Raw genomic sequence first — 27,469 nt, 5'->3', positions numbered from 1 at the left:
GCAGTCGTACCATCAAATAAGAAAAAAAGAAAAAGCCAAAAGTCGGAAGCAGAAGCCAAAAGCAAATAGCATATATATTAGTTAGCAAGTTAAAGCGCCTTACCCCAGTTTGAGAGACAAGATGTCAGAGCAGTCATCTTCAAGAGAAAGAGCATTTGTGGAGCAGGTGGTGGCATTTGTGGCTGATTCAGATGTCACGCCTTCTTCTCCAATATTATTCAGGTTTTCCGACTCCATGATGGCCGCAGGTCCGATATCTCCTCCGGATAACATCACCATCTGCCATATGCAAACACAACAAATATAAAAAAACACGAGATGAGATAAAAAAAAAAACCCGAGATGTGATTTACTAATTTAGAGTTATTTGTTTTTCATTAAATTAAAAAAAAAAGAAGAAGAAATATACTCGTTGATGGTGGTAGTTGCTTACCCTCTGCCTTTGCTGGTTATTAGCATCTATCAGCTCAGCTCCCTGCATGTATAGTCAGTGCAAGGAAGAGGACAATAAATCAAAAATTCATTAACGATAATTAAATTTAATGTTTATTATTTTCTGTTTTGGAAATTCTTGACTATTGTTTATATTTGTGGCTATTTCATATATAGACACAGACAACAATCATCTATTTAACTACAAACCTTTTTCTCAAGTGCCATAATCTCACTCATAATCTTGTTTTTCTGAAATGAATGGAAAAAATTAGATGTTGCTGTATAGACATGTAATCCAAAATTTGTCTATTGTAAAATAACCTAGTTAAAGTACAGAAAATACTTACGTCAAGTCCTTACAACAAAAAAAAAGAAGGTCAAGCCTTCATTCAAATTGAACAAAGTCTAAAATCAAAGATATGCCTGCAAAAGAATAGCCAAATTGGTAACTTCTTGACCTTTTGATTAAACACGGTGTTAAGTACGGTGTCTACGAGCACAATGTGTCGATCTATTTATTTGATTAAGCCAGGCCGGTAGTTCACTCATGCATAGTGAAAAAAAAAAAAAAAAAAAATTAGAGGAAGTGCTGTGTTACTTTTATGGAGTGCTGATAATAAATTTTCTATTTAAACCAAATTAAGACATGTCTTAAATTCATTGTAGAACGATATTTGAACACAGACTAATTAAACAATAGATCGTCCCAATTGCAAAATAATACACATTAAGCCTCACAATGTGGTCCTCTATCTGAGGGGTACCTAGTTTTTAGAAGCCATGGGCACCTGTATTCACTTGTAGCAGAATAAATTAGCTAGCTAGCTAGCACAGACCTTGGCTTGAATCACACGGCCAAGGCTTACTTTCACCAATTTTTCTAACTTCTGCAGTTCATCGAGATCCAAGTCTTCAAGGTCCTCGCCCTTCATCTGCCTGTTGAATGCCAAACCAATTTCAGCACTCTCGTAAACGATCATATCAGCTTAAATAACCACCATATATCTTACTAGCAAATCATTAAATTATAATTACCTCAGCTTGCGGCTCTTATCCTTGAGTTCCTTACTCAGCCTGATCTTGTTTTTTTTCTCCAACTAATTAAATGAGAAACATATTTATACCGAACTGTCATTTAGATAAATCTAATTTGTCACATGTAAAAGCTTATAAACATCAGGCCAAAAATAAATAAGAAAGAAACAAAAACTTAGAACAAAACCGAAAGGAAAAAAATTGGATATTGCCTTTTTTTTTTTTTTTTTTTTTTTTTGGCAAAAGTTGTTTCCTTCATACATTTTCTTCAAACTGGAGGAAAGAGCGAAACAAGGGCAAAAGATGGATTACTGAAACATACTAGAGCATGCATGGATTTACAACATGTAGCAATCTCCAGGTCACTATTAAGCAACCATATTTTGGGATGATTGATTCTTCAGCCGAAATATGAAACTTCTTTCCGAGAGAAAACCTCAATGATTCTAATTAATACCAACTAATAATACAGCTTAGAACGTTCAATAAAAGTTAAAATTATAACTTGGAGTCATTACTCAACCCCAAGCACTTGCACATATTAAGCCCCAGAGGCCAACCTGCCGCATGCATATATAGAAGTCTTAACATCTATTTATTTTTATTAATGTTAAAGTAATTAAACCTTTAAGATGGTGTAAAAATACATTCTGAAGCTCCTAGTGCAGATCACAGAATATGTTACATTCACTTGACACAATTACTTGTCATACGATTAAAATGGAAATTAAAGAGCAACTAGGATGGGAAAAAGAAAACCAATATTGAACTTAATTACCTGCATGGGTTGATCCGAGTTTTCCCTACCAGTATGTGAGTTGTACCTTGCAATCATATCCTTGGTACTTCACAACATAAAAGGATAAATATAATTAGCATTTTCATTATTATTTATAAATTTTTAGACAGAAAATTTAATCCAATAAAAAAAAAGACGCAGAAAGTTAAATTAATACATGTGACTAAGCATAGATAAAAAATAATAATAATAGAAGGGCAATGTAACCTAATTTCCATACTTCTGGTTTGCGAATACTTTTGCAATAAGCACAATAACCAGTGGCTAAGCCAGGATTATATAACAAGAGGTCATGATAAGTAAGTGTAAAATTAAGCATATTTTTTTTTATAGTTTGTCCACGTAGTAATATCATATTTTTTTGTTTATATGTAAAGCGCTAACAAAAAGTAAAAAAAAAAACATCAAGCACCACACATGGCAATAAGCCACAAATCAAGAAGTCAATACATCCAGGAAATATGTAGTCAAGGACATGAGTGAAAATTAGAACACGAGTTTTTTTTGGTCAATTAATAAGAATTTGAGTTAAGTACAGTGTAAGAGACAGAGAAAATCTAAATTAAGAAGAAGATGCACCACAAAAGAAGAAGATAGAGGAAATAAAGAAGAAAATTGAAGCAGCAGCAAAAGAGAGGAGACTGTTGAGAAACAAAAAGCTAACCTACAAACCATTTATTTCCTAAATTGATAGAGGTCAAGACGAAAAAACAAGAGGGAAAACATTGGGTTATTGAGGTCATGTGAGCTCAATAACCCCAATGTGACTCCACTGGTGACAACAACTCTCACCGTCGAGATATTAGGTTCTAGTCTGTTGCAAACCAACCAGCCAAAAGGCAGAAAACATTAGGGCAAAGCTTTTTTGATGCCTTATTGTCTGGGTTGGTTACCCAGATCAAGATGTCACGTCGGAATATTATGAGATCATCAAGAAGGCAAAACCAACATTCAAGTTAATTGAGAATTCTTTCCGAATTCTCTTTGTAAGGATTTTATTTTAATTTTCTTTGTGAGGATTTTGAGGATCCCCAAATTGTGTCTATTCATCATATATTATACAGTCAAAAATTATTTTAAATATTTTTATTTAAAATTAAACATGAACAATACTTAACGAAAACTGACTATACGATTTACAATAAACTACTAATTCGAAGATTCCCATAATTCTCACAAAAGTTGGCCTAAAAGTCCAAAAGTTCCTCTCACATCAACTCGGACGTCATTGCAAATATGCTTAAGTTATTATATTTGCCATGGCCACTTTTGGGTGGCTTTGACTGCATTGAATTTGTCAATGCTTACAGTTAGCAAAGTGCGCTTAATACGTGTATTATTTATGTATGTTGTAAAATATTTTTGTTTTATGTACACATCATAATTAGTCTCTTTTTTTTTTATAAATGAAGACAACTGGTGGCAAGCCACGATTATTCATTTCTTTCGGGGGCCGGAAATAGTCACAAAGGCATTTCAACCTCCTTCTTACCACAAATCTCATGAATTTCTTGAAACACCTCACGTATAACATACTTTACACATTTAATATGCATTACTTGCACATATTTTTAATAATACATATAAAATTCACATATTCTATACGTATACAAAATAATTAAATTATAAAAATGGCCAAAGTTTTAAAAATATTTTTTTATGCTCGCAAATTGTTAAGAAAAGACTAAAGAATCACCATTGCTAAACCGACCAAAACAACCTTGCAGTCTTGCAGAGCTCTAACTCCCCTATTCTAAGTAAACGTTGAACGTCTGACATCAACTCTTATAAACGTTGAACAATGTTAAAACCCTACATCTGTTCAGAAAATATTTCATTAGGTACGGACATCACATTTGCTTAACTCCCCTCCAAACTAGTGTTAATGAACTATCCATTATATAGCATATTTATATCTTAACACGCAATTACTTGGGTATTACAGAATATCCACTTAACCACGGATATACTTCATTGATGTATCATGTTGAACTCTTGCTACACAAGATTGTCGAATGAGAAATCTTCTTTCACATTCGTTAAAAGGGATGCAGCACAAAGCATTCGTGTTGAAATTTTATATTTATATTTGTTTCATAAGGTAATATATATTTGAATGAAAAATGTCGGTTAAGTCGATTGAGTTTTAAGAAGTTGGATTGTTCAAATCATGTCTATGTATTTTAAGACCAATGACATGCTATCAATGAAAAGTTGTGTGGTTTGCCGAGGACGCATCTGATATCATGATGCATGAGTTGCATCCTTACATAAAAACTTCACGCAAAAGATACATTGGTTTAAAGGGGTGGCTTGAAGTCTATATAGAACAAAGAATTCACTCCCATAACAAATTATTGAGTTTATCCACAAAGCTCGTCTTGTTAATTGCCACAGTTCTTTCAAGTGTCGTGAGAGTACACATCTTTCTTACTTTGTTTTTTTTTTTGGAAACTACTTGCTTGGATGTTGGAACTTCTTATATCTTATTGATGAAAAAGACATTGCAAATGGCTTACTTTCAATGGGTAAAAAGGGAACGAAATATGACCCATTGTGGGAAAGCCCCCAAAGTAGTTTTTTGTTTCTTAATTTACAAAAGGATTTTCAATTTGTTCCTTCAGTCATGTAGATAATGTTTCTAGACGGGTGTTTTGGGGAGGTTAACACAGAACTTTGGGTCAAAGTTAAAGAAAAGAATGGTAGTAGACCGAGCTGAGGTGAGCTTTAGCAGGCAGCACAAGGCGAAGAGATTTGAGTGGTTAACCTTAGATGGGCCACATCAATTTCGGGTTGTATTTAATCATCTGATATGTAAATTACTTACATGAAAATCTCTTATATTTAGGAGACTCTTACAAGAGGAATGGGAGAGGTGAGAGAAAGGGCGAGTAACTCCAGTGGAAATGAGTCTAACCTGTTTGTTGGAGATGATTGTCTTAAGTACTCGTGGGAGAGGGCACAGATGGTTAACATGTGGCTCAATACAGGTGATGGAGAGTGCAAACACAAGGGGTCAACACATAGCTTTTTATTTTATTTTATTTTTATGGAAAACGATAATTCACAATTCATTATCAGAAATAAAGGCACATAAAAAGTCCAAATACAAAGTTAAGCACAAATATAAAATATGAACCAACAAGTAACAAAATAAAGGGTCCAATCCAAGGATGCAGGCCCAAAACAAAAGAACAAACCCTTACTCCTATACCAAACTGCTGCCGTCGCCATCAACAACCGAGGCAGAGGCCAATAACAAGCATCAACAAGAAATCTGTAGAGGATGTGTTGAGAGTTTCGTACTCGAGCCAATCTGCGTCATTCTCCATTGATCAGAAAAAGGGTCAAAATGACCTTCAATCCACCTAAACGACCAGCGTAGATATGAAGTCCACAAATAAGGGTGGGATGTGCACAAACATCATGCCAAGGCAAAGACGAATAATAAACTGAAAAATCTAGGGCATGATATGTAACGGGTTAAAGAAGGGAAAGAGAGAAAATACGTGGTGGGTTCAGAGAACAAGGAGATGGAGTGGGTGTGGCAAGGATGAAAGAAACAAGTGGAGGAAGAACATATACAAGAAAAAAACCACAAAAATGGTCATACCACTCAAATCGAGACACTCACAGAACAATTGGGACAAAAGCTCAGAAAACTAAGACGAGCTCAAAAGGCAGATTGAAGGGGTTGCGGTCGACCCCAACCAAAGTTAGGGCCGACGAAAAGGGGCGCTTTGGTTTTGGGTTTCTTGTTAGGCGGAAGGGAACAGTAGGTGCTTGAGAAAAAAAAGTGGCTGGGCAAAACATAGCTTTGCACGCAGTTGGCACAGCCAATGGAGTACGGATACACCACGTCTAAACTACACATAGTTTTGCTAAACCTTTAGGCACCAAATCTGATCCACTTTTGGCATCTCAAAATGTGATGGGGTGTGAGGGTTTTTGTTGACGTTAGTTTTTATTGTAAATATTTTGGTAGTCCTATATTCTGTAGAATTACATTCTATAATTAATTCTAATCTTTTGTGATTCGTTTACTTATGGAACAAGGCATGTGTATCCTCTCTTGCGGCTGTATCCCTTTCCCATCACCGTAACCTTTGTTGTTGTCGTACCCTACTATCTTGTGTGTTAGTACAATAGCGAATACATATTGGATTTTAGAATTCGATGCAACGAATCATATGCACTATGATAAACACTTGTTTTATAGCGCGTTTACTAATTCGTAATCAAATTGAGAGGAATTGAATTGAGGAGAAATTGGATTAAAGAGGAATTGAAATGAGGTAGAATTAGAATCAGATTCATGTTGAAGTTGTTTACTAAAACTGTCAGGAATCGGAATACAATTCCATAAAGCTGTTTACTAATTCAGTAAAATCGGAATATAAACCAGTATGATTACTAAAATGCCCTTGTCTCAAATCAAATATTTTATATACTTTTTTTAATAAAATTTGATATAGTATGTACTAATCACTGATCTAATAGGATAAATAAATTGCATAACCCAAATTCAGAAGATCATCAAACACACAAATCCCAAATGTCCCTGATCTAAGCATACGGTCAAACAAATCCAAACGACAAATAAAAAGAAAATTTTGCATCTTTGATTCTTTATGCACCAAACCATGAAAAAAAAAAAAAAATCCATTTTGCAAGTAAATAATTGTAAATCAACATTCAGCTCAACAAGTTCCCAACAACCAAATAATTCAAGTAAATTACATAAATGTAGAATATGCAACAGAACAACAGATGTCAATCTACTTCAATCCACTCTTTTCCCACATTTTCACAACAACCAATCACTCCCCCCAATACAAGATACAAAACAAAAAACATCAAAACAAATCAGACCCAATTCGCAAATCCAAAAACCAATAACAAAGTTTCCAACTTTTATTGAAATTCAAAGTAAAATCTCTCTCTTCAAACAAGTGAAGTCAACTCAGGCCGTCCGAGAACATGCACAGACAACATTATCATTAATTTCAATTCTTTTTTTTTTTTTCGCTTTTCTCCTCCAAAGTCCAAGTCTTTCGCACACCAAAAAGAAAAGAAAGAACAAACAAAAACAAAAAAAAAAAAAACAAAAGAGAAGAAAATCGGGAAAAAAATTGAACGAAATCCTGGAAAGAAAATCCATCACAGAGAAGAAAGAAACGCGCAAGAAACGAGCAGCGAAACGCTGATATTGATCGAGCTCTATAAGCACAGAGATAAAAATGCAGAAGAAGTAGGGATTTACCTATCCGTAATTGTAACAAGAGCTGCGATTGAGAGAAGACAGAGGCATGCGGCTAAGAGAAGGTAGAAATGAGTTGGGTGAAAAGAAAAATAAGTCTAGGGTTAAAAGGATAATCTTGGAAATAATGAAAGTAAGTGAGGGCATAAAGGGAAAAAATTATCATTCCGATTGCTTGGGCAATCCGGAATCCAAATACCTTGTATATGTTGGGAATCCAAATCCTCTAATTTCAGGAATTGGATTCCATTTTTTGTGTGAGCCCCACGCACTTTTGATTCCTCCCAATTTTAGTAAACAGAAGTATAATCCATAATCAGAATCAGATTCCTTATTCTCATTCCGATTACATGTTAGTAAACACGCTATTAATCTATGACATTTCCTCATAAAAAGTGTGTGGCAATTGCCAATGATACTACTACTCATGTTGTTGGAGTGGGAACCGTGTGCCTTACACCCTGTCTTTCCTTACACCATTGTTTATTGCATATGTAATTGTCCTAATATTAATTGTCTATGTACCACAAGTCACTAAACAATTGGATTGCATTGTATTAATTTATCCTTTATTTTGCTTGCTTCAGGATATTCAAACAAAGGAGATCATTGGGCGTAGCACTAAGAGAGAAGGAGTATATTATGTGGATGGTGTGATTCTTGAAAGAGCTAATTTGTTTCATGCATTGTGTGATGGTAACCTACAGAATTTATGGTTATTGCATCATCGTTTGCAGCATGCATCTTTTGGTTATTCGAAGCATATGTTACCTAGTTTGTTTAATGGTATTAAAGACTTCGAATTGAAGTGTGAAGTATGTGTTTTAGCTAAAAGTCATCCTACTTCATTCTCTTCAAGTATGAATAAAAATTATTTCTGTTTGTGCTAATACACCCTAATGTTTGGGGCCTTCCCCTATTAGTACTACTTTTTGGAATCAAGTAGCTTGTTACTTTCGTGATGATTGCACCCGTATGTAGTGAAAAATAAAAGTGATGTTAGCGATGTGCTTTGTATGTTTCACCAGATGGTTAAAACTCAGTTTTCACCAAATGGTTAAAACTCAGTATTCCTGTAATATTAAAGTTTTGGGTTCTGACAATGGTAGAGACTACATAAATTCTGAGTTATCCCGATTCTTACAAGATCATGAGATTGTTCATAAAACTACTTGTCATCATACCCCACAACAAAATGGGGTGACAGAAAAGAAGAATCGGCATATCCTGAAGACAACATGTTGTTTGCTTTGGTGCATCTACTCCCAAACGCTTTTGGCATGCATCAGTTATATATGCAATTTATGTTATGAACTGTATGGCCTCTCAGGTCTTAAATTTTTGAACACCACTTCAAAAGCTTACTCAACATGCTCCAATGGTTTCTACACATACTTTGTCATCTCAGATGTTTGGTTGTGTGGTTTATGTTCACATCCAAAAACTTCATCACAGAGAACTTGATCTATGTACACTTTAATGTGTTTTTTTGGGTTTTGGAAGTCAGCAGCAAGGATTCATGTGTTCTCACCTCACCACTCAATGTACGTATGTTACAATGGATGTTACGTTTTTCAAGTTCAAATGGTTTATGCTTCTTCTTTATCCCACTCTAATCTCGAGGGAGAGTGATGATTTGGATGATCTACATTGGTTAGATTGTACTTCAGGGAGAGAAATGAAGAATGTAATAGTCTAACAGCTTAACAAATAGCACAACATGAAACCAGCAGAATACCACGGTCCAGTTTGGCAGGACTGTACCAAACAGCAATGCCTTGTTCAGTAGGATCCTACCGAAAATACTGCCCTATTTCGGCGTTGTGCCAAGAATACTAGCGCAATGTGATAGAACTCTATAGAAAGTACCAGCCTAGTTTAGCAGGACTGAATCGAAAATAACAATCGAGTTCGACAGAACTCTACTGAAAATACCAACTCATTTTGACATGACTGTATCGAACAACCGTGCCAAATAGCCCACCATTTTCTAGCATAACAATCAGGCTACAACAGATGCAAGCCCCGTTTCATCTTCAATAATAACCTCTCTCTATCTGATCCTTTAGTGCATGATCCATCTCCACTGAATATCCTAGAGGTAAGTGTTTTAAATGATAATTCAACTAAGCATAATATTGTTGTGAGTACATATAAATTGCCTCCAAGATAGAATCGGGGTGTGCCACTTGATAGGTTCTCTCCATAAGGAAAAGTGAGGTATCTAATTGCAAATTATGTATCTTGTGAGCACATTTCACCTTAACGGAAAGTACCGGTAAATCCTATGGAGTCCCATTAAGATTCCAATCCAGGTGGAAGAAGCTCTACAAGACCTTAAGTGGATACACTATGGATGAAATGTACACGTTAAAAAAACCTAAGAGATAGTATCGTTACCTCAAGGAGAGAAACATGTTGGTTGCCGGTGCGTGTTTACAATTAAATATAAGGCTGATGGATTTATTGATAAACACAAAGCAAAGTTGGCGGCAAAAGGGTATACTCAAACAGATGGTGTAGATTACTAAGAAACTTTTTCTCCAGTAGCGAAAATGAATGCAGTACGTACTTCGATTTCTTTAGTTGCAAATATGGATTCACCTCTTAAATAGTTTGATGTGAAGAATGCATTCCTTCAGGAGAGCCTGAAAGAGGAAGTGTATTTGGTGTTCCCACCAGGTTATGGTGTGAGTGGTAATATGAGTTTGCAGATTTGATCTGTCTTTGGACTTAAGTAATCATACTTGGCGTGGTTTGACAGGTTTATTCAACCAATGAAGAAATATAAGTGTGCCAGAGTCATCCATATCACACTTTGTTCCTGAAGCGTAGAGGTGGTAAAATGATGGCTTTAATTATTTACGTGGAGGGGATATAATTATTACCAGTGATGATTCGAAAGAGATTCAGAGGTTAATGAAAAATCTTGCATTTGAATTTAAGATGAAAGATTTGGATGAGTTAAAGTACTTTCTCAGAGTTGAGGTTGCCAACTCTACTAAAGGTATATTCTTGCCTCAGCGAAAATATGTGTTGAATTTGCTGAAATAAATTAGCATGTTAGGACATAAATATGTGGATACTCTTATTGAAGAAAAGTATCACTTGGGTATTCATCTTGATCGGGTTCCTGTTGATAAGGGTAGGTATCAAAGGCTTGTGGGGAGACTACTGTATCTAGCTCACACTCGTCCTGATATACATATGTTGGAAGTTGTGAGTAAGTAATTTTGGCGCATTTGAAGTCTACAATAGGTAAAAAGATATTATATGGCTGACATGGGCACGTAAGGGTTGAAGGTTTTAGGGATGCAAATTGGACTAGTAATATTACTAACAGACGCTCTACATGAAGGCATTATATATTTGTTGGAGGTAACTTGGTTACATGGCATTGTAAAAAAATAAAGTGGTGTCAAAGTCTTCTAAGCGGAATATAAAGGTATGGCACAAGGAATATGTGAGCTTCTTTAATTACATAAACTGTTAGGATGTCTGCGTTTCAAACCAAAATAAGCTATGATATGAAATTCAATTGTGGCAATAAGTCTACAATGGAAATAATCGATAATGCGGTACAACATGATAGAAACATGTGTAGGTTGGTAGACACTATAAAGGAGAATCTCGAAAGGAAGATTGTGTTTATGCCATTAGTGAATTCAGAGGAGCAACTAGTTGATGATTCGATTCAAAAAGATATAGGTAAAGAATGTCGAATAGTAAAATTAGGAAGATTTAGATGACAAAAAGCTTATTCATTCTATAGCAAATAGACATATTAACTTCTAAGAAGCTAGCTTCAGAAAACTTTTCTTCTTACGCAATGGACAAGTTAAAAGACACCACCATGCAATAAAAGCATCTTTTCTATGCACACTGATTTGGGATCACAGATTGATATACTAATTCTTATATAGCACATTCCAAGTTAAAAGAAACACTTTAAATATGGTGTTTCTAGTTTTATTAATAAAAATTAGGTCATCATTCACTATGTGGATCGACTTTTATTTTTTTAACTAAAACAAAGCACAAATTTATCTAAGTTCTTATTCCAGTTACATTTCTACTTAATCTTCGCAAGTATACTCAAGTTCGTTCGTAATTTCATGCATGCTTATGAAAAAACAGGTTATGCAATAGCTGCACCATTCATTGCCCTACTTGACGCATGCATGCGTATTCCTTCTGAAAGGATCTTCAAGGCTTGTATGATGAATTCCCAAGTTCTCATCATATCACTTTATTCCTTGTAAGACAAATACAAAGCACATATAATTGAATGTTCGTATTTTAAGTCTTTAGCAAGTTCACCTTATTCATCTACAGGCATTTTAGTTTAGGTGGGGAGAATAAAGGAACATAACCCAACATCATGAGTCGAAGGTGGCATGGATATACATACACATATTGCATATATTATATATGTGGTATGTAGAGAGTGATACACTCTTTTACTAGCTAGAGTATTTTTTTTTTCTTTCTATTTTTTAAAAGGGAGACAACTAGTGGCGAGCCATAATTATCCACCCTTTCCAGACCCGGAGAGACTATGAAGAATTTCACCCTGCCTATAGCTAGAGTATTTTATCTATCGCTTTATGTTGTTAAATTATTAATTTAGAATTGATTATCTAAATTTTGGTAAGAATGATGGTCTAAGAAAATAATATACCGTGTATCTAACAAGTGAAACGGTGTACAACCAATTTGTGATATATATTCCTCATTTTATATATTATTATCTACAATCAATTTGCGATAGGTGGGGAAGATCAGATCAAAGCTGCAAGATGAACTATGAAACTGTAAAATTACAAAAAGATTACATAATTCACTAGACAAATGGCTCTTATATATAGAGAGTTCTGCATGGCAGACACGACTAATTGCATGTAGAATGAAAAGCAAAGAGAGCAGCATCACCAAGTCACGTACAAATAATACTTCACAGATTGAAAGCATGTAAACTAAAAAAATGTTTCTCAAACTTGGACACCTAGCAAGAAGTTGTCTCAATCAAAAGTACACCTCACTCTCCTAAAGACACACATTATTCTTCTCAGTCAACCCAACAGTCAGCAGTGCTAAAGTCTAAGTCATCTATTGCTTAGTCCTTAAGTTTTCTATTGTAACTAATTCATAGATTAAGCTTAATTAGTTACATTAGTAGTTAACTAATGTTATCAGTTGCTGTGTATAAATACATCCAATGTAACCCAGTTTAATTCAATGAGAATATATTTCTAATATGGTATCATCCCTTTTCGCTTCACTGCTTTTTCTCCGATCCTCTTCGTCGCTCCCTGTGTCCTCTGATTTCTTCGATCTTTGATCCTCTCTCTTCAATTTCTTGCGGATCTTGATCGATATCTCCTTCTCTTCTCCTCTCTGATTTGTTTTCGACATGCCTTCGTCGAGTTCATCTCCCATGAATCCTGATGTTCTTGCCCCAAATTCGTCCCCGATGAACCCTAATTTTCCTCCGGTTCCGCCTTCTCCCTCCATTTCTTCGATTTCGATTCAGAATATCAGCTGTATGGTTCCTACCAAGCTTAAACGGGACAACTATCTTGTTTGGAAGGCGTTGTTTGCTCCAATTTTTCGTCGCTACAAGCTTACCGGGATTGTTGATGGCTCTGAACTTTGTCCGTCTCCTTTCTTACTTGATGCTTCTGGCCAGCTCACTGCTACTCCAAATCCAGATTTCGATCTGTGGTATGAAAAGGATCAAAATATTCTTATCTGGCTCAATTCTACTCTTTCGGAGGATCTCATTCCGTTCACCGTTGGTGTTACTTCCTCTCGTGAGCTATGGTTAAATCTTGAACAACGATTCGGCGGTGTTTCTGCTGCTCACATTCACCAGCTTCGCTCTCGCCTGCATAATGTTCAGAAAGGGGATCTTGCAATTTCTGAATACATTCAGCTCATCAAATCAATCTCTGATGCACTCATGGCTGCCGGTGCTCCGATCTCTGAAAGTGATTTAATTGCAGTCACTCTTAATGGCCTTTCTGATGACTATGAGTCATTTGTTGACTCAATTCTGCTTCGCATCTCTTCTACCTCCTTGGTTGAACTCCATGGCCTCCTGATTAACAAGGAATTGTTCATGCAGCGCAAGAAGAAACCTGTTGTTTCTGAACCCTTTCAAGCCTATGCGACTCAATCTCCCCAATCTCAGCCTCCTCTTCTTCCCACACCACAGGGCTATTCTGCTCCAAGGCAATTTCATCGTGGTAAAGGTTCTTATCGCGGCAATACTTCTCGTGGCACCAACTATAGGGGCAATAACTATCGTAGCAACAACTTTCGAGGCAACAATTATCGCAGCAATTCTGGCAGCAATTCTGGCAACTCTGGTAGTTATCCTCGACCTTCTAGTTACTCCCATGGTCATCGTGATTCATGCCAAATCTGTCATTCCCCTGATCATGATGCTCTGGATTGTTTTGAACGCATGAATCATGCCTTTGCTGGTAAAATTCCTCCTACCAAATTGGCTGTTATGTGTGCTCACACTAATCTCCCCTCTTCTGCTCCCACTTGGCTCATGGACTCCGGTGCCACATCTCATATAACCAATGATATCTCTGCTCTTCACTCTCCAGCGCCTTATAATGGTCAGGACAAGGTTTATATTGGTGATGGTCAAGGTATGCCTATCCACCATACTGGTAGTTCTTTTCTCACTACTTCTGCTGCAACTTTTCGTCTGAATAATGTTTTACATGTTCCTGCCATGAAACATAATCTCCTTTCTGCGTATCAATTTTTACGAGACAATCACTGCAACTTAACTCTTGATTCTGATGGTTCTACAATCAAGGATCGTATGTCGGGGAGGATGCTTTTCCGAGGGCCTGTTAAAGATGGGTTCTATCCCTTTCAAGGCCTTCCTCCAGCATCTAATTCTTCATTTGCTCTTGTCAGTAGCAAGGCTCCTTTACCAGTTTGGCACAGTCGACTCGGCCACCCCTCCTCTGCTATTTTTCGCAAGGCTTTACATAATGGTTCTATAGTTTACAGTGGTAAAAAGTTTACTTCTTTCTTCTGTTCTGATTGTGCAATTGGTAAGAATCACAAATTGCCTTTCACTACCAGTCTTAGTTCTGTCTCTATACCTCTGGAACTTGTTCATTGTGATGTTTGGGGACCTGCTCCTACGTTGTCTGTTACTGGCTATAAGTACTATGTGTTGTTTGTTGATGAATTCACCAAGTACAGTTGGTTGTTTCCTTTAAAGCTCAAGTCTGAGGTGTTTTCAGTATTTGTCCATTTCAAGGCTTATGTAGAAAACTTGGTTGGTAATAAAATCAAAGTTCTTCGATCAGATTCTGGGGGTGAGTTTACCAGTTCTTGTTTTAATTCGTTCCTTCTGCAACATGGCATTTTGCATCAATATTCTTGCCCTCATACACCGGAACAGAACGATTGTGTTGAACGCAAACATAGGCACCTTATTGAGACTGCTCGCACTCTTCTCACTGCCTCCAAGGTTCCTCATCAGTTTTGGGTTGAGGCATTTTCTACTGCCTTGTATTTGATCAACAGGCTTCCCATCTCTAACCTTGATAATTCTCCCTGGGAATTACTTTTTCATAAGTCTCCGGATTATTCCAAGCTCAAGGTTTTTGGCAGTAGTTGCTACCCATGGCTTAAACCCTATTCCACTTCTAAGCTTGATGGGAAGAGTATTCACTGTGTTTTTCTCGGTTACAGTTTGCACCACAAAGGCTATCGTTGCCTCGATCTTCTTACCTCTCGCGTTTACATTTCTCGCCATGTCCTTTTTAATGAGTCTCAATTTCCTTTCCATACATCACTCACGTCCCTTCCAGTGCACCCCAATCCATCTTCCCCATCTCCCACCTTCACTCTTCCTTTCACTTTTACCCATCCTACCTCACCCTCTGTCCTTTCTTCCCCTTCCTCCTCTATTCCTCCTGTCTCCAATTCTCCCCCTGTCTCCACTTCTCCTATCCAGCCTTTATCCTCTTCTCCCACAATACAGGATCCTTCCCCCGTGCCACCTTCTCCACTCCCACATCCACCTCCCCTCTTTGTCAACACTCATTCCATGACTACTCGATCCAAAGCCGGGATCTTTAAACCCAAAGCCTTTGCAGCTACTAAACATCCTATTAATCCCTTAGAGTTTGTTCCTACCACTTTCCTTCAAGCCTCCAAACATGATCACTGGCTGCAAGCCATGACTGAGGAGTTTCAAGCCTTGCAGTCCACTGGAACTTGGTCCCTTGTCCCTTCTACACCAAATCAGAATATTGTAGGCTGCAAATGGGTGTTTCGAATCAAACAAAAACCTGATGGTAGTGTGGACAGATACAAAGCCCGTTTAGTTGCCAAGGGGTTCCATCAACAGGAAGGTATTGACTTCCAGGAAACCTTTAGCCCGGTTGCCAAACTTGTCACCATTCGCATTCTCTTGACATTGGCAGTACAATTTGATTGGTTTTTAAACCAGCTGGATATAAGCAATGCTTTCTTACATGGGACGCTCAAGGAGGAGGTGTTTATGCAACAACCCCCTGGATTCGTTGATCCTTCTCTGCCTTCTCATGTCTGCAAGCTTTCTAAGTCCCTGTATGGTCTCAAGCAAGCCCCACGGGCTTGGTATGATAAATTGTTTCAAACTTTACTGTCTCTGGGGTTCCAGAACTCTCAATCTGATTGCTCCCTGTTTGTGAATTTCCAGCCCTCTCTTGTGATTGTCCTAGTATATGTTGATGATATACTAGTTACTGGCCCTAGTGCTCATGCCTGCAATGCTTTTATTCACAAGCTCAGTCAGCTCTTTCCTGTCAAAGATTTAGGTCCGTTGCACTACTTCTTGGGGTTAGAAGTTCATTGCACCTCCGATGGCATCTTTCTCAGTCAACATAAGTATGTCATGGATCTTCTTCTCAAGTCTCACATGGATGGCAGCAAACCCTGTGCTACTCCTCTTGGTACTCAGAAGTTAGACCACAGTGGTACACTTCTCTCTACTCCCCATGAATATAGGTCTCTTGTTGGGGCCTTACAGTATTTGACCTGGACACGTCCTGATCTCTCTTTTTCTGTCAACCAACTCTGTCAATTCCTTCATTGTCCGAGAGATACACACTTTCAATCTGTCAAACGTGTCTTACGTTTTCTTAAAGGCACTGTGAATGATGGCATCTGGTTTCGGAAAGGCTCTCTCACTCTTACTGCCTTCTCAGATGCTGATTGGGCTGGCTGTGTGTTTGATCGCCGCTCTACAAGTGGTTACTGTGTGTATCTTGGTTGCAACTTAATCAGTTGGTGTGCCAAGAAACAGCCCACAGTTGCTCGCTCCTCCACTGAAGCTGAATACCGTTCTTTGGCTCACACTTCTGCTGAGATCACCTGGATTTGCAAAATTTTCAAGGATATTGGTTTTCCTCTGTCCCGGGTTCCTCTTCTCTGGTGTGATAATGTTTCTGCGATTTCTCTTGCTTCAAATCCAGTTTTTCATGCTCGAACAAAGCATGTAGAAATCGACTACCATTATATTCGTGAACTGGTTTTAGCTTCTCTACTGAAAGTTCAGTTTGTTCCTAGTCTCCATCAAATTGCAGATATTCACACTAAGTCCCTGACCAAGGGTCGATTTCAGTTTCTTCGTTCCAAGCTTTCACTTGGTTCCCCTCCGTTCAGCTTGAGGGGGTGTAAAGAAACACATTATTCTTCTCAGTCAACCCAACAGTCAGCAGTGCTAAAGTCTAAGTCATCTATTGCTTAGTCCTTAAGTTTTCTATTGTAACTAATTCATAGATTAAGCTTAATTAGTTACATTAGTAGTTAACTAATGTTATCAGTTGCTGTGTATAAATACATCCAATGTAACCCAGTTTAATTCAATGAGAATATATTTCTAATATCTCCTGCACCGGATTTTTAGATAGCAATCCTCTATTTAAAACTCTCTCTCTCTCTCTCTCTCTGTGTTAAAGTTTTTGGATTCTATAGCCTTTCTTCTGTGTCTTATCTAATGTGTCTTTATGTACATGCATGGATTATGTTAGTTAGCACTCTCTCCTCTTAATGTGTGTGTGTGTGTGTGTGTAACATTTTTTGACCCAAATGACTGAATCTCTCTCTCACACACAGAATGAGAAGTCAAGTCATGTACTTGGTTATATTTGTTCGAGTTAGGAAAATTCGAAAGAACTGGTAAGGCGGTGGGGTGTTGTATTGGTACCTGGAGCTTGAGAAATCAAAGAGCTTGCCAGTTTGAGAAAAGATGATAACTGCTACTTCATAGTCGCACAGAACCGACAGCTCTCCAGCTTTCTTGAAAATCCTCCTTCTCCTCTTTGAGAAGGTCACCTGCCTTGCCGGCAAGTAGTTGATCTTCCTGATAATAATAAATCAAGTATCAGCATGCTTAAGTATTTGTTCCTCACTCTTTCATGAAGACGGTGTAGTCAACTAAGATTTGAAAGGATTTTAATAGATTTTAGAATTAGTGTGTAGTCAATTAGAATTTTAAAATATTTTGAAATCATGATGTAATCAAAGCAGAATTTCATAGAATTTCAAAGAATATATCTAAATCCAGATGTAGTCAATTAGAATTTTAAAAGACTTCTAAGATAGTCCATACAAATCTGAAGAATCCTATCTCTCCTAGCATTTCTTTTCAAGCTTTTATCTTCTGTTCAACGATTCTACTTTGATATACGTTGCTTTCTTCTTGGCTTTAGGACTTGCACTTGATCAATCAAACAGCAGCAAGTTAAGCAAGGATAAAAAGAGAAAAACCTTGTCAATCAAACAGCAGCAAGTTAAGCAAGGCATAGGAAAACTAAGAATCCATCTCGACTACATGTTCCGGAGAATAGTGTTTCTAACCATAGAAGTGGGAGTGACCTAGCCAATACTAAATTCTTCAAAAACTCAGCTTGCAAAGCTACCTTAATTCGAGAAGATGCATTTTGCAAGAGATGTTCGTGTTGCATCTGTTACAAGTTTGATGAAAGGGACGTACGGGACTTGATGAGAGTTTTATTGTATATCTTCTGGTATTGGAAATGATCAGTCTCCCACTATTTGGTATTTATATATATTTATATGTAGATAAATTGTAGTAATGGTCCCTCAACTTTAATCCAATTGGAGCAATGGTCCCTCAACTTTATTTTCATGACCATTGGTCTCTTAACTCGTCAAAATGTGCAGCTATGGTCCTTTTCGTTAACATCATCAATAATTCCGTTAAATACAGTCATGTGCGTGGCACATGAAACTAATTGTAGGGGTAATTAAGGAAACATCATTTCTCGTGGGTTGAAGTCGATACAAGGGGATGGGGAACCAAGCAAGACCAGATTTACATGGATTTGTGGGTCAACATTCTGGGACACAAGCTTCTGGAAAGATGGGAAGACCATGGAGGCTTTGAAATAGACGATATTGGTGCTTGTTTTTTTTATGTTCATGGACCAAGGAGGCCTCAATTAGTTGATGTTACCATATGTCTTCTCCTCATCGGCAGTTGCTTCCAAATCGTCCATTTTGCTCTTAAGGTTAAGTGAATTGCCTACTCCTCCATGCCTTCTCCTCTATACCAATCTATACCAGTGCAGTAAAGCTCTTCCGTACCACATTGTCATACCTGCTTCAAATTCGCCGATATTTTGCACCAAATTGGTTACTTTCTGCTATTGTCTTCCTTCACTAACAGCAACTCCACCGTTGCTAAGGCCCCCCAGGGCTATTCACTATTTTATCCACCAAGTGAACAGTAACTGCCTTTTGTATCTCCACCCTTACACTGAATAGCCCTGATAATAGGCAATAAAATATTGGTACTTTTTTTATTTATAAAATAATACCAAATAATTTTATTTGTAATTTCGGATAAGATTTTTAATCGTTCTTGTTGCGTCACGTGCCATTATCCGAAACGACAATTATTGGTGATGGATTTCGATAAGATTTTTATCCAATGTCGTCGTGCCACATGTTGTTACCTTTTCAGAATCATTAAGGATAAATTTCCGATTAGATTTTTAATCAATCACATCGCGCCTCGTGTCACAATCTGTTTACAGTCTTTGAGGATAGATTTCGATCATATTTTTAATAAATGACGGCATGCCACGTGGCATTATCTACAACCTAATCCTTTCTAAATCCTCCATATAATCCACCATCCATTTTCTCAAGATTTTTATCATTATTCATAGTTTCTGCTTCCTTCTTTACCAAAATCAAAATCTGTATCATTATTCATAGTTTCTCGTTCCTTCTTACAATGTCTTCTTCTTCAAGGATGATGTGGAAAATCTATCAGCAAGAGGAAGAATTGTTTAACCAATCAGAAGGAATGTTCAATCTCCAGGTGGCCCAAAATAAGATGGAAGAGGACGAGGAGTGTAGAAGGAGAGATGACGAAGCAAGAATGGCAAAAGCCTCACATTTCCGTCAAGTCATCGAATTTGTGACTCAGATCTACACGCCAAGCCGTTCCCTAAACCTTCATAGAAGTAGGCAACGACGAGGTACAAATCTCTTGGACGATTATTTTGTCTGTAACAGTGCATTCGTTGATACGTACTTTAGACATCGTTTTAGAATAGAACGACATTTGTTCAACAAAATCATGATTGTTGTTTGCAACCATGACTCTTACTTTGTGCAAAAGAATGCTGCTTTTGGTGTTATGGGTCTCCTTCCTGAGCAAAAAATTATTGCTGCCTTACGGATGCTTGCATATGGAGTATCTGCAGACCAAGTGGACGATAGTGAGGATGGGGAAATCAACCATTCTTGAGTCCCTGTTTTGCGGAGCAATCGAATCTATCTACACTGCAGAGTACTACTCGCTTGTGCCAAAGCGTCTCTCCACATACCAAACGATAAATAATATATTGTTACCTGATCCGCTAAATTTTTCCCACTTCTAAGATTACTACTAGCTTGTGCCAAACCGTCTCTCCACATACCAAACAATTGGCTAAGTATTTTCCAATGACTGGACATCGATTCTTTGGTTCTTTTTCCACCCATTTTCTCAAGATAATCGGTATGAATAAAACTCCACATTTCTCGCAACTGCATCTCATTACCCGTAATCGGATCATGAGTAACTTCAACCCAGCTAGTACACAACGCAACATCTTCAATAAGCATCCAATTCGTACCTACATTTGTTGTCATTTTGTTGGGAAAAATTCGGATTGAAACTTTGAGAGAAAGATAGGAATGTGGTTGAAAGTAGCTGAGAAAATATGAAATTGTGGTTGAAACTTTTAGAAAATATGAAATTATGGTTGTGGTTGAAAGTATTTGAGATAAAGATTGGAATATGGTTGAAAGATTGAAATAAGGTAGAAGATAATGAGAAGGTATTTATAGAAAAATCAAATCAATTTTTTTTTTTTAAATTTTTCTGATTTTTACATTTTTTTAATTTTTATTCACATAATTAATCTCTACCGTTAGATTAAAAAAATTTGAATTCCAACACTCCAGATTGTGCCACGTGGCACAATGGTAATATTTCAGAATTATAAACTGTTTTTTCTTTTCTTTTTTTTCAATTTATAAAGGCGAATAACGTGGACCATTGATCTCAAATCCAACAGCTGAAATTAAATAAGGTTTTTAAATTTTTGTTACCATCGGAAATCCAACGGTCCACAAATTGTTGCCGTTGAAATCCAACTGATGAAGGGAAGCCATGTGGCCTCCCAACGGTAACATTTTCAGAGTGCGTCACGGGCCCCAGCTTCTGAAATCCTGTTAGACGACGCGCTCAAACATGCGCTTGAAGCCCACGCGCCTGACAGAAAAAAAAATAACAAATAAGTGGCTGATGTGCTCTCAGGCCAACTCCTATCGCCAGGCCTCTCCCTTGGGCTCGCACGGCTCAATAGCCAGCTTGGGCTAGACCTTCTTGCTCGAGCAACTGGACACTGTTTAATCCTCTGTCCACCGGGCTATCAGCTCCGGTAGAGCTACTCTAAAGACTGATTATTGCAATACATGGTGGGAATTTGAGGAATGTGAGGATGGGCATGGAGGAAGTTGTAATTGGGGATGGGAGGAAGTTTCAATTGGGGATGGGTTCTACGTTCGATAGAATTCAACCCACAAGAAATATTATGTTTCCCTACAATCAGTCTCATGTGCGACGCACGTGAATGAATTTAACAGAACTATTGATGGTGTTAACGAAAGTGGTCAAACTGCACATTTTGACGAATTTGGACTAATGGTCAAGGAACTAAAGTTGAAGGACCATTGCTCCAGTTGAATTAAACTTGAGGGACCATTGCTACAATTTTCTCTTATATGTATGTATGTATGTATGTATATGTTTATGTTCCTTTCAAATTGTTCACTGGGAAAAAAATATATCATTTTATGTTGTAGGAGAATTAAATCCTAAGAAATCCATGAAAAAAAGTTCATACAAATTCATAGAAATCTATAAATAGAAATCCATATAAATCTTCCAAAATCATATCAGATTGTAGTGTCTATTAAAATCATTTAAAATCTCACTTAAAAAAGTCAGTCAAAATTCTTTAAAATTCAAATTAACTACACTCCCTCAGTTTACAAAACTAAACCTAAATCAATAACTCTCACTTCCTCCCTCATATTTTTTTCATACAATTAAACCTCATTGTGGATTTGAGATAGGAGGCAAAAGAGGTTTTTGGGTTTTTTTACAATAAAACCCTTCAATTTTCATCAATCACCAAGGGAAATGGTATTGGAACTTTGGCTTAATATATTGTCTTCAAGGGTTATATTGACCATGTCTTCACTAAGGTTTTTCATAATCCGTAAACTATAGATCTCAATGGAACCGTTGATTATCGTTTATATTTACGCTCCATTCTTCTCACCAATTTTTTTTTTTTTTTTTTTTGGATTTTCTTTTTTGAAAACATGATCTCTTAGAGGATGTAGGAAGATGAACGGTTTGAATCGTTGATTTACATTCAGAGTTTTACCGTTAGTGAAAATATAGCTCGAAGTTTATAAAGTCTCTAGAAAATAAACTCACATTTTAGTCTCTATATAACATCAACTCACATGTTAGTTTACCGTAAATATCGGAATGTCATGTCAACTATCGAACCATTCATTTTTTTACATCCGCTATAAGATCACTTTTCAAAAAATAAAATCTAAAAAATAAAATTCGGTGAGTAGAATAAAGTGTAAATGACAATGAATGGTTAAATTTAAATCTAAAGTTTATAGACTATGGTGTCAAATTTCAAAGTTGACCCCTTTACGAAAGTTGTAAAGCTTGTCATTACAACTGATTGTATATTTCTTTTACATTTTTCACACTTCTACAATAATTATTATTAATTTTGCACTCAAATGAAAACACTATCCATGAGATTTGGAGGGCTTTTAAAATTCTAAATTGCCATGTACTCATCGTCTAAGCGTAGAGGATGCAATCACGAACATTTATATTTGCTTTCACATTTTTCATACTTATACATTAATGTTTATGAATTTTATTTATTTTGAACTCTCTTAAAAATACTATTCATGAGGATTTGTATGGTTTTAAAAATTCAAACGACAATGTACACATCTCAAAGCGTAGAGGATGCGATTTCGAGCATTTGCATACTTTTTCCACATTTTTCGCACTTAAAAATTAATTATTATAATTTTTTTAATGTGTTTTGTATTTTTAAATTACTTGATTTTTTTTGTCACATCCCAACCTAGGGTCCACCACATCCCGGGCGCGCTTCACCACCACAGCACGATATTGTCTGCTTTGGGCCCCGACCATGCCCTCACGGTTTTGTTTCTGAGAACTCACACGAGAACTTCCCAGTGGGTCACCCATCATGGGAGTGCTCTTGCGCACTACTCGCTTAACTTCAGAGTTCCCATGGAACCCAAAGCCAGTGAGCTCCCAAAAGGCTTCGTGCTAGGTAGGGATGAGAATATACATACAAGAATCACTCCCTTGGGCAATGTGGGATCTCACAATCCACCCCCCTTAGAGGCCCGACGTCCTCGTCGGCGCACCACAGCCAGGGTTAGGTTCTGATACCAAATTGTTACATTCAAGCCTAGGCCCCCACCACATCCCCTGGGCGATGTTGTCACATCCCAGCCCAAGGTCCACCACATCCCGGGCTCCACCACTGTAGCACGATATTATCTGTTTTGAACCCTGACCACGCCCTTATGGTTTTATTTCTGGGAACTCACACGAGAACTTCCCAGTGGATCACCCATCATGGGAGTGTTCTCACGCGCTACTCGCTTAACTTCGGAGTTCCGATGAACTCTGAAGCCAGTGAGCTCCCAAAAGGCCTCGTGCTAGGTAGGGATAGGAATATACATATAAGGATCATTCCCCTGTGCGATGTGGGATCTAACATTTTTAATGTGTTTTATAAATTTTTTAATCTCACTCTTTGCCCATAGTATACTATAAAAATAAATAAATAAATAAATAAAACTTAAATTTTTGAAATTCATATAAAATAGTAATACAATATTTAATAAACAATATATTCGTATCACTATATCTACAGTATTTTATAGTAAGTTTTTTTAGTAGTTTAAAAAATTAAAATCATTAAAATAATTTTTTTCTTATCGTGTCAAAATAGGTTACCCGCGTGTCACTCTCATGTAAACCTATTAAGGACCCGTTATTATCGTGTGACCCAATAACAATCCGATTAGTTATCGTGTTGACCCGAAACCGGTTGTTTTTGTGTCGTGTTAATGGGTCGTATAAGAAATTGCCAGGTCTACTTGAGCATAAGCCGAAAGTGTTGCACAAATTTTTCAAAGGGAAAACTTGATATAGGTCCAATTTTTTGAGCCAATAGTAGAAATAGTCCAATTTATTAAAATAAGTCCAATTCCTTAAATCTTATTATTTCATTATCAATAATTATCTCTTCAATGATAAGATTTATTATAAAAATCAAATTTCTTCCTAATTATCTCTTTGATTATTAATTTTTTGTTTTTTGTTTTTTTTTTTTTTGTTCTTTCTTGTTCTTTATCTCGTTTTAAACCCCATTTATAGATTTTAGTTTTTATTTTTATAATCAACTTATATTACAGGTTAATTATATTTATCTACCTATATGACAGATTCTTTTTTATAATCAAGTAAGATTCATATGTTTTGCTTGTAGATATATTATGTTTTTTCTACCTTTTAGTTAGGTTTCATATCTTACTTATAGGTATGATATACATTCATATATTTGTTACTTGAGTTAGGATATAATGATTTGCTGATAGATTTATGTCAATATATATATATATATATATATATATATATTGTTATAAGATATTAATTATATTTTTTTTGGGGTTGAAAATGCATAATATTAGAAGATTTTAATTGATTTTTAATATTTTTAGAAAATATAAAATGAGCATTAAAAATAAATAAATACATATAATTAGGTAATTGGACTCACTCCTAAAAACCATCTATATTTTTGGACCTGGATCTAAAAGCCCCTTTTTCAAATTGTTAAATAAAAGTGACCACTAAGTCTCAAAAAAAAACAAATCTAAGATATACAAAAAATAATGAAAACAAGTGTATTTTTCTTTTTAAATATAAAAAGTTTGGAATATAAAATGAGAATTTTGAACTCTAATAACAATTTCCAATAACAATGGCTCCTCAGGTGCTCTTGCTTAGCTAATTTTTTTTTTTTTTTTTTTTGTTAATTACAGTAACCCCAAGCTTGAGTGACATTACAAAGTCATCTCATCTAATAAACATTGCAATTTCATACACAAAGTTAAATTCAATGCAATGTCAAATTATTGTTCATCAATTCGTTAAATGATGACTTGACAAGCTTGAAATCCACATTTATGCTCATGTATATGTCTTTTTTTCCAAAAAAAAAAAAAAGTAAAGTAAAAATTCTCAAAGGGTTAAGAATCATTTTTAAAAGAGCATAGGTAGATCAAAATTTGCAGACCAAATAATGTGTCACCAATAAGAAATAAGCACATGAATCAACACTTAAGTAATAATTCAATCATCAACTTGCATGTCATATTTAGTTTACAAATTAGTCTCCCAGCATTACCCTTTTTTAAAATGCCACATAAGAAAGAAAAAAAAGAAATTAGAAGAATGTTGTTATTCTTATTTAATTAAGAATGTGATTCTGTAAATCCTAGTAGGTTATGTATAGGAATTCTATGAGATCTAAAAGATCATAAGGCATGAAGAGTATTAATACAAAATTCTGCAAGCCTTTCTTTTCTTTCATTGTTTTCTCTGTCGATTTCCCTTTCCTCTTTCTCCCAAAAATAGCCTATAACATGTTTTCAACATGCTTTTAATGTTATGCTAAAGAGAGTTTGTCTATCTTCAATTAGAGGAGTATTATGTTTCAATCATTCTTACTATGATTAACTTTTTATTTTATTAAATTGATCTACTTGTTATTACTTTAATTACTCCTTGTTTCAATGTTTATGTTGGACGTGATGCAACGCAATGAAGAACGAACTCTGGAGTTGTAGGCGATTTTTCTACAAATCCTTTCACAATCTTCATCATCAATCAAGTACCTTTTAAAACACGGTTTTAATTTCAATGTTCTAATTAGCCTTGATTGCATGAAAAATTCGTCATAATGCATTAACCCTAATATTATGCTTTTCGAATTATAGATTCGGCTTATCTTATTTTTTGCAAGTATGTTATATTATAAGTATGGTGATTGGAATATCTGTGAATAAGAGAAGAATTTAAAATGACAATCCCAAGAGAACTTGGAGCTCCTCAACCAGATTATGGTGAGTTTAGACCTTAAACTATGCTTGTGGATTGTGATTTGGTTGGGGTCGTGGGTTTTAGGGATTATTGTATGTTTGGAGTTTATTTGTATGAGTATTTTATTGTGCAATATGTTGTTTGAGAGCGCTTTTCAGGTTGTATATAGGATCTCAGGATATAAAATAAACTTGTGGTCTCTGTGTGCATTTGTTTGACTGTTTGTTGGGTTAAAAGGGTTTAGCGAGGGTAGTGCGGTAGGGTTCTATGTGTGGCTATATGTAGCTTTTTGGAAGGTATATTTTCATGTGAAGTAGAGACAAAGCAATACCCTTAAAAAACAGAGCTACTACACTACAAAGAGCAATTATAATAATCACATGTGGATTAAACTATAACTACGCCTGATTAAGTTATGTTGTATTGGGGGTTTATGCTAATCTTGTATATATGTTAGTGAAATCACACTAATCCATCTCTAATTTCTAATTTTCTATGCTACATTTTTAATTCCTATGCTGCATTTGATTGTGTGATTTTGTAGATGATGTTGATATATTCACTTTGAAGGTAGTGCATGGTGATGAACTAAGACAATTTGATAAAGCTGGTCTCAAGTGGGAATATAGAGGTGGTACATACAAATGGTTTGACTTTTGGCTGGACTATCAACAGGCGTCTATTATTGAATTTAATTTACCCGACCCGATAGTACCCATTTTTGGAACGTCCATGAACGTATGAGAGGAAGATGAACATGCTCCAAGTAGGCTTGTTTCTACTTCTTATATCTTATAGTTATAGTAGCTCTGTGGATCCGCCCTTGGAGAGATGGTAAGGCCTATGTTATAGACTATATAACTTCAATCATAAGGATCAATTTCTAATCGCATAGCTTCGTAATAATCCTGTAAAGCTTCTACATAATTTCCTTCAGATTGAGCTGACATCCATTACGGTTGTCATTCGATTCAAAAAATCTATGTTTCAAATAATAAAGTCAGGTAAAGCTAACAGAGGTGTAGTAGTCTCCCGCTTCACTTCGTTTAGCACCTCAAAAGATAGGACCTCCCCTTCAGTATCGCTACAGCAGTAAAGTTTAACCACCAAGTTCAGGATGGATTGGTGTGGTTCC

At 36.2% G+C, this 27,469-nt stretch overlaps 1 protein-coding gene and 1 long non-coding RNA gene across 2 annotated transcripts; both read right to left on the bottom strand.

The window, feature by feature from the left end:
• Positions 1-99: 99 nt before the first annotated feature.
• LOC137707940 (MADS-box protein AGL24) lies at positions 100-19,171 on the bottom strand. Its single transcript, XM_088686735.1, has 8 exons — positions 19,143-19,171; positions 17,764-17,919; positions 2,249-2,315; positions 1,471-1,532; positions 1,272-1,371; positions 643-684; positions 434-475; positions 100-279 (listed from the first exon to the last, which is right to left on the bottom strand). Exons 1-8 carry the CDS (start codon positions 19,169-19,171, stop codon positions 100-102), a joined length of 678 nt encoding a protein of 225 aa, XP_088542861.1.
• On the bottom strand, positions 5,279-7,591 carry LOC148690409 (uncharacterized). The gene is made up of 2 exons (XR_015956581.1): positions 7,533-7,591; positions 5,279-5,585 (listed from the first exon to the last, which is right to left on the bottom strand). It is a non-coding gene; the product is annotated as an uncharacterized LOC148690409 (long non-coding RNA).
• Positions 19,172-27,469: the final 8,298 nt, after the last annotated feature.

Source organism: Pyrus communis, chromosome 15 (genome assembly GCF_041283825.1).
Source record: "Pyrus communis isolate YQ-2024b chromosome 15, ASM4128382v1, whole genome shotgun sequence".
NCBI lineage: Eukaryota > Viridiplantae > Streptophyta > Magnoliopsida > Rosales > Rosaceae > Pyrus > Pyrus communis.
This window is presented reverse-complemented; position numbering and strand designations above follow the sequence as displayed.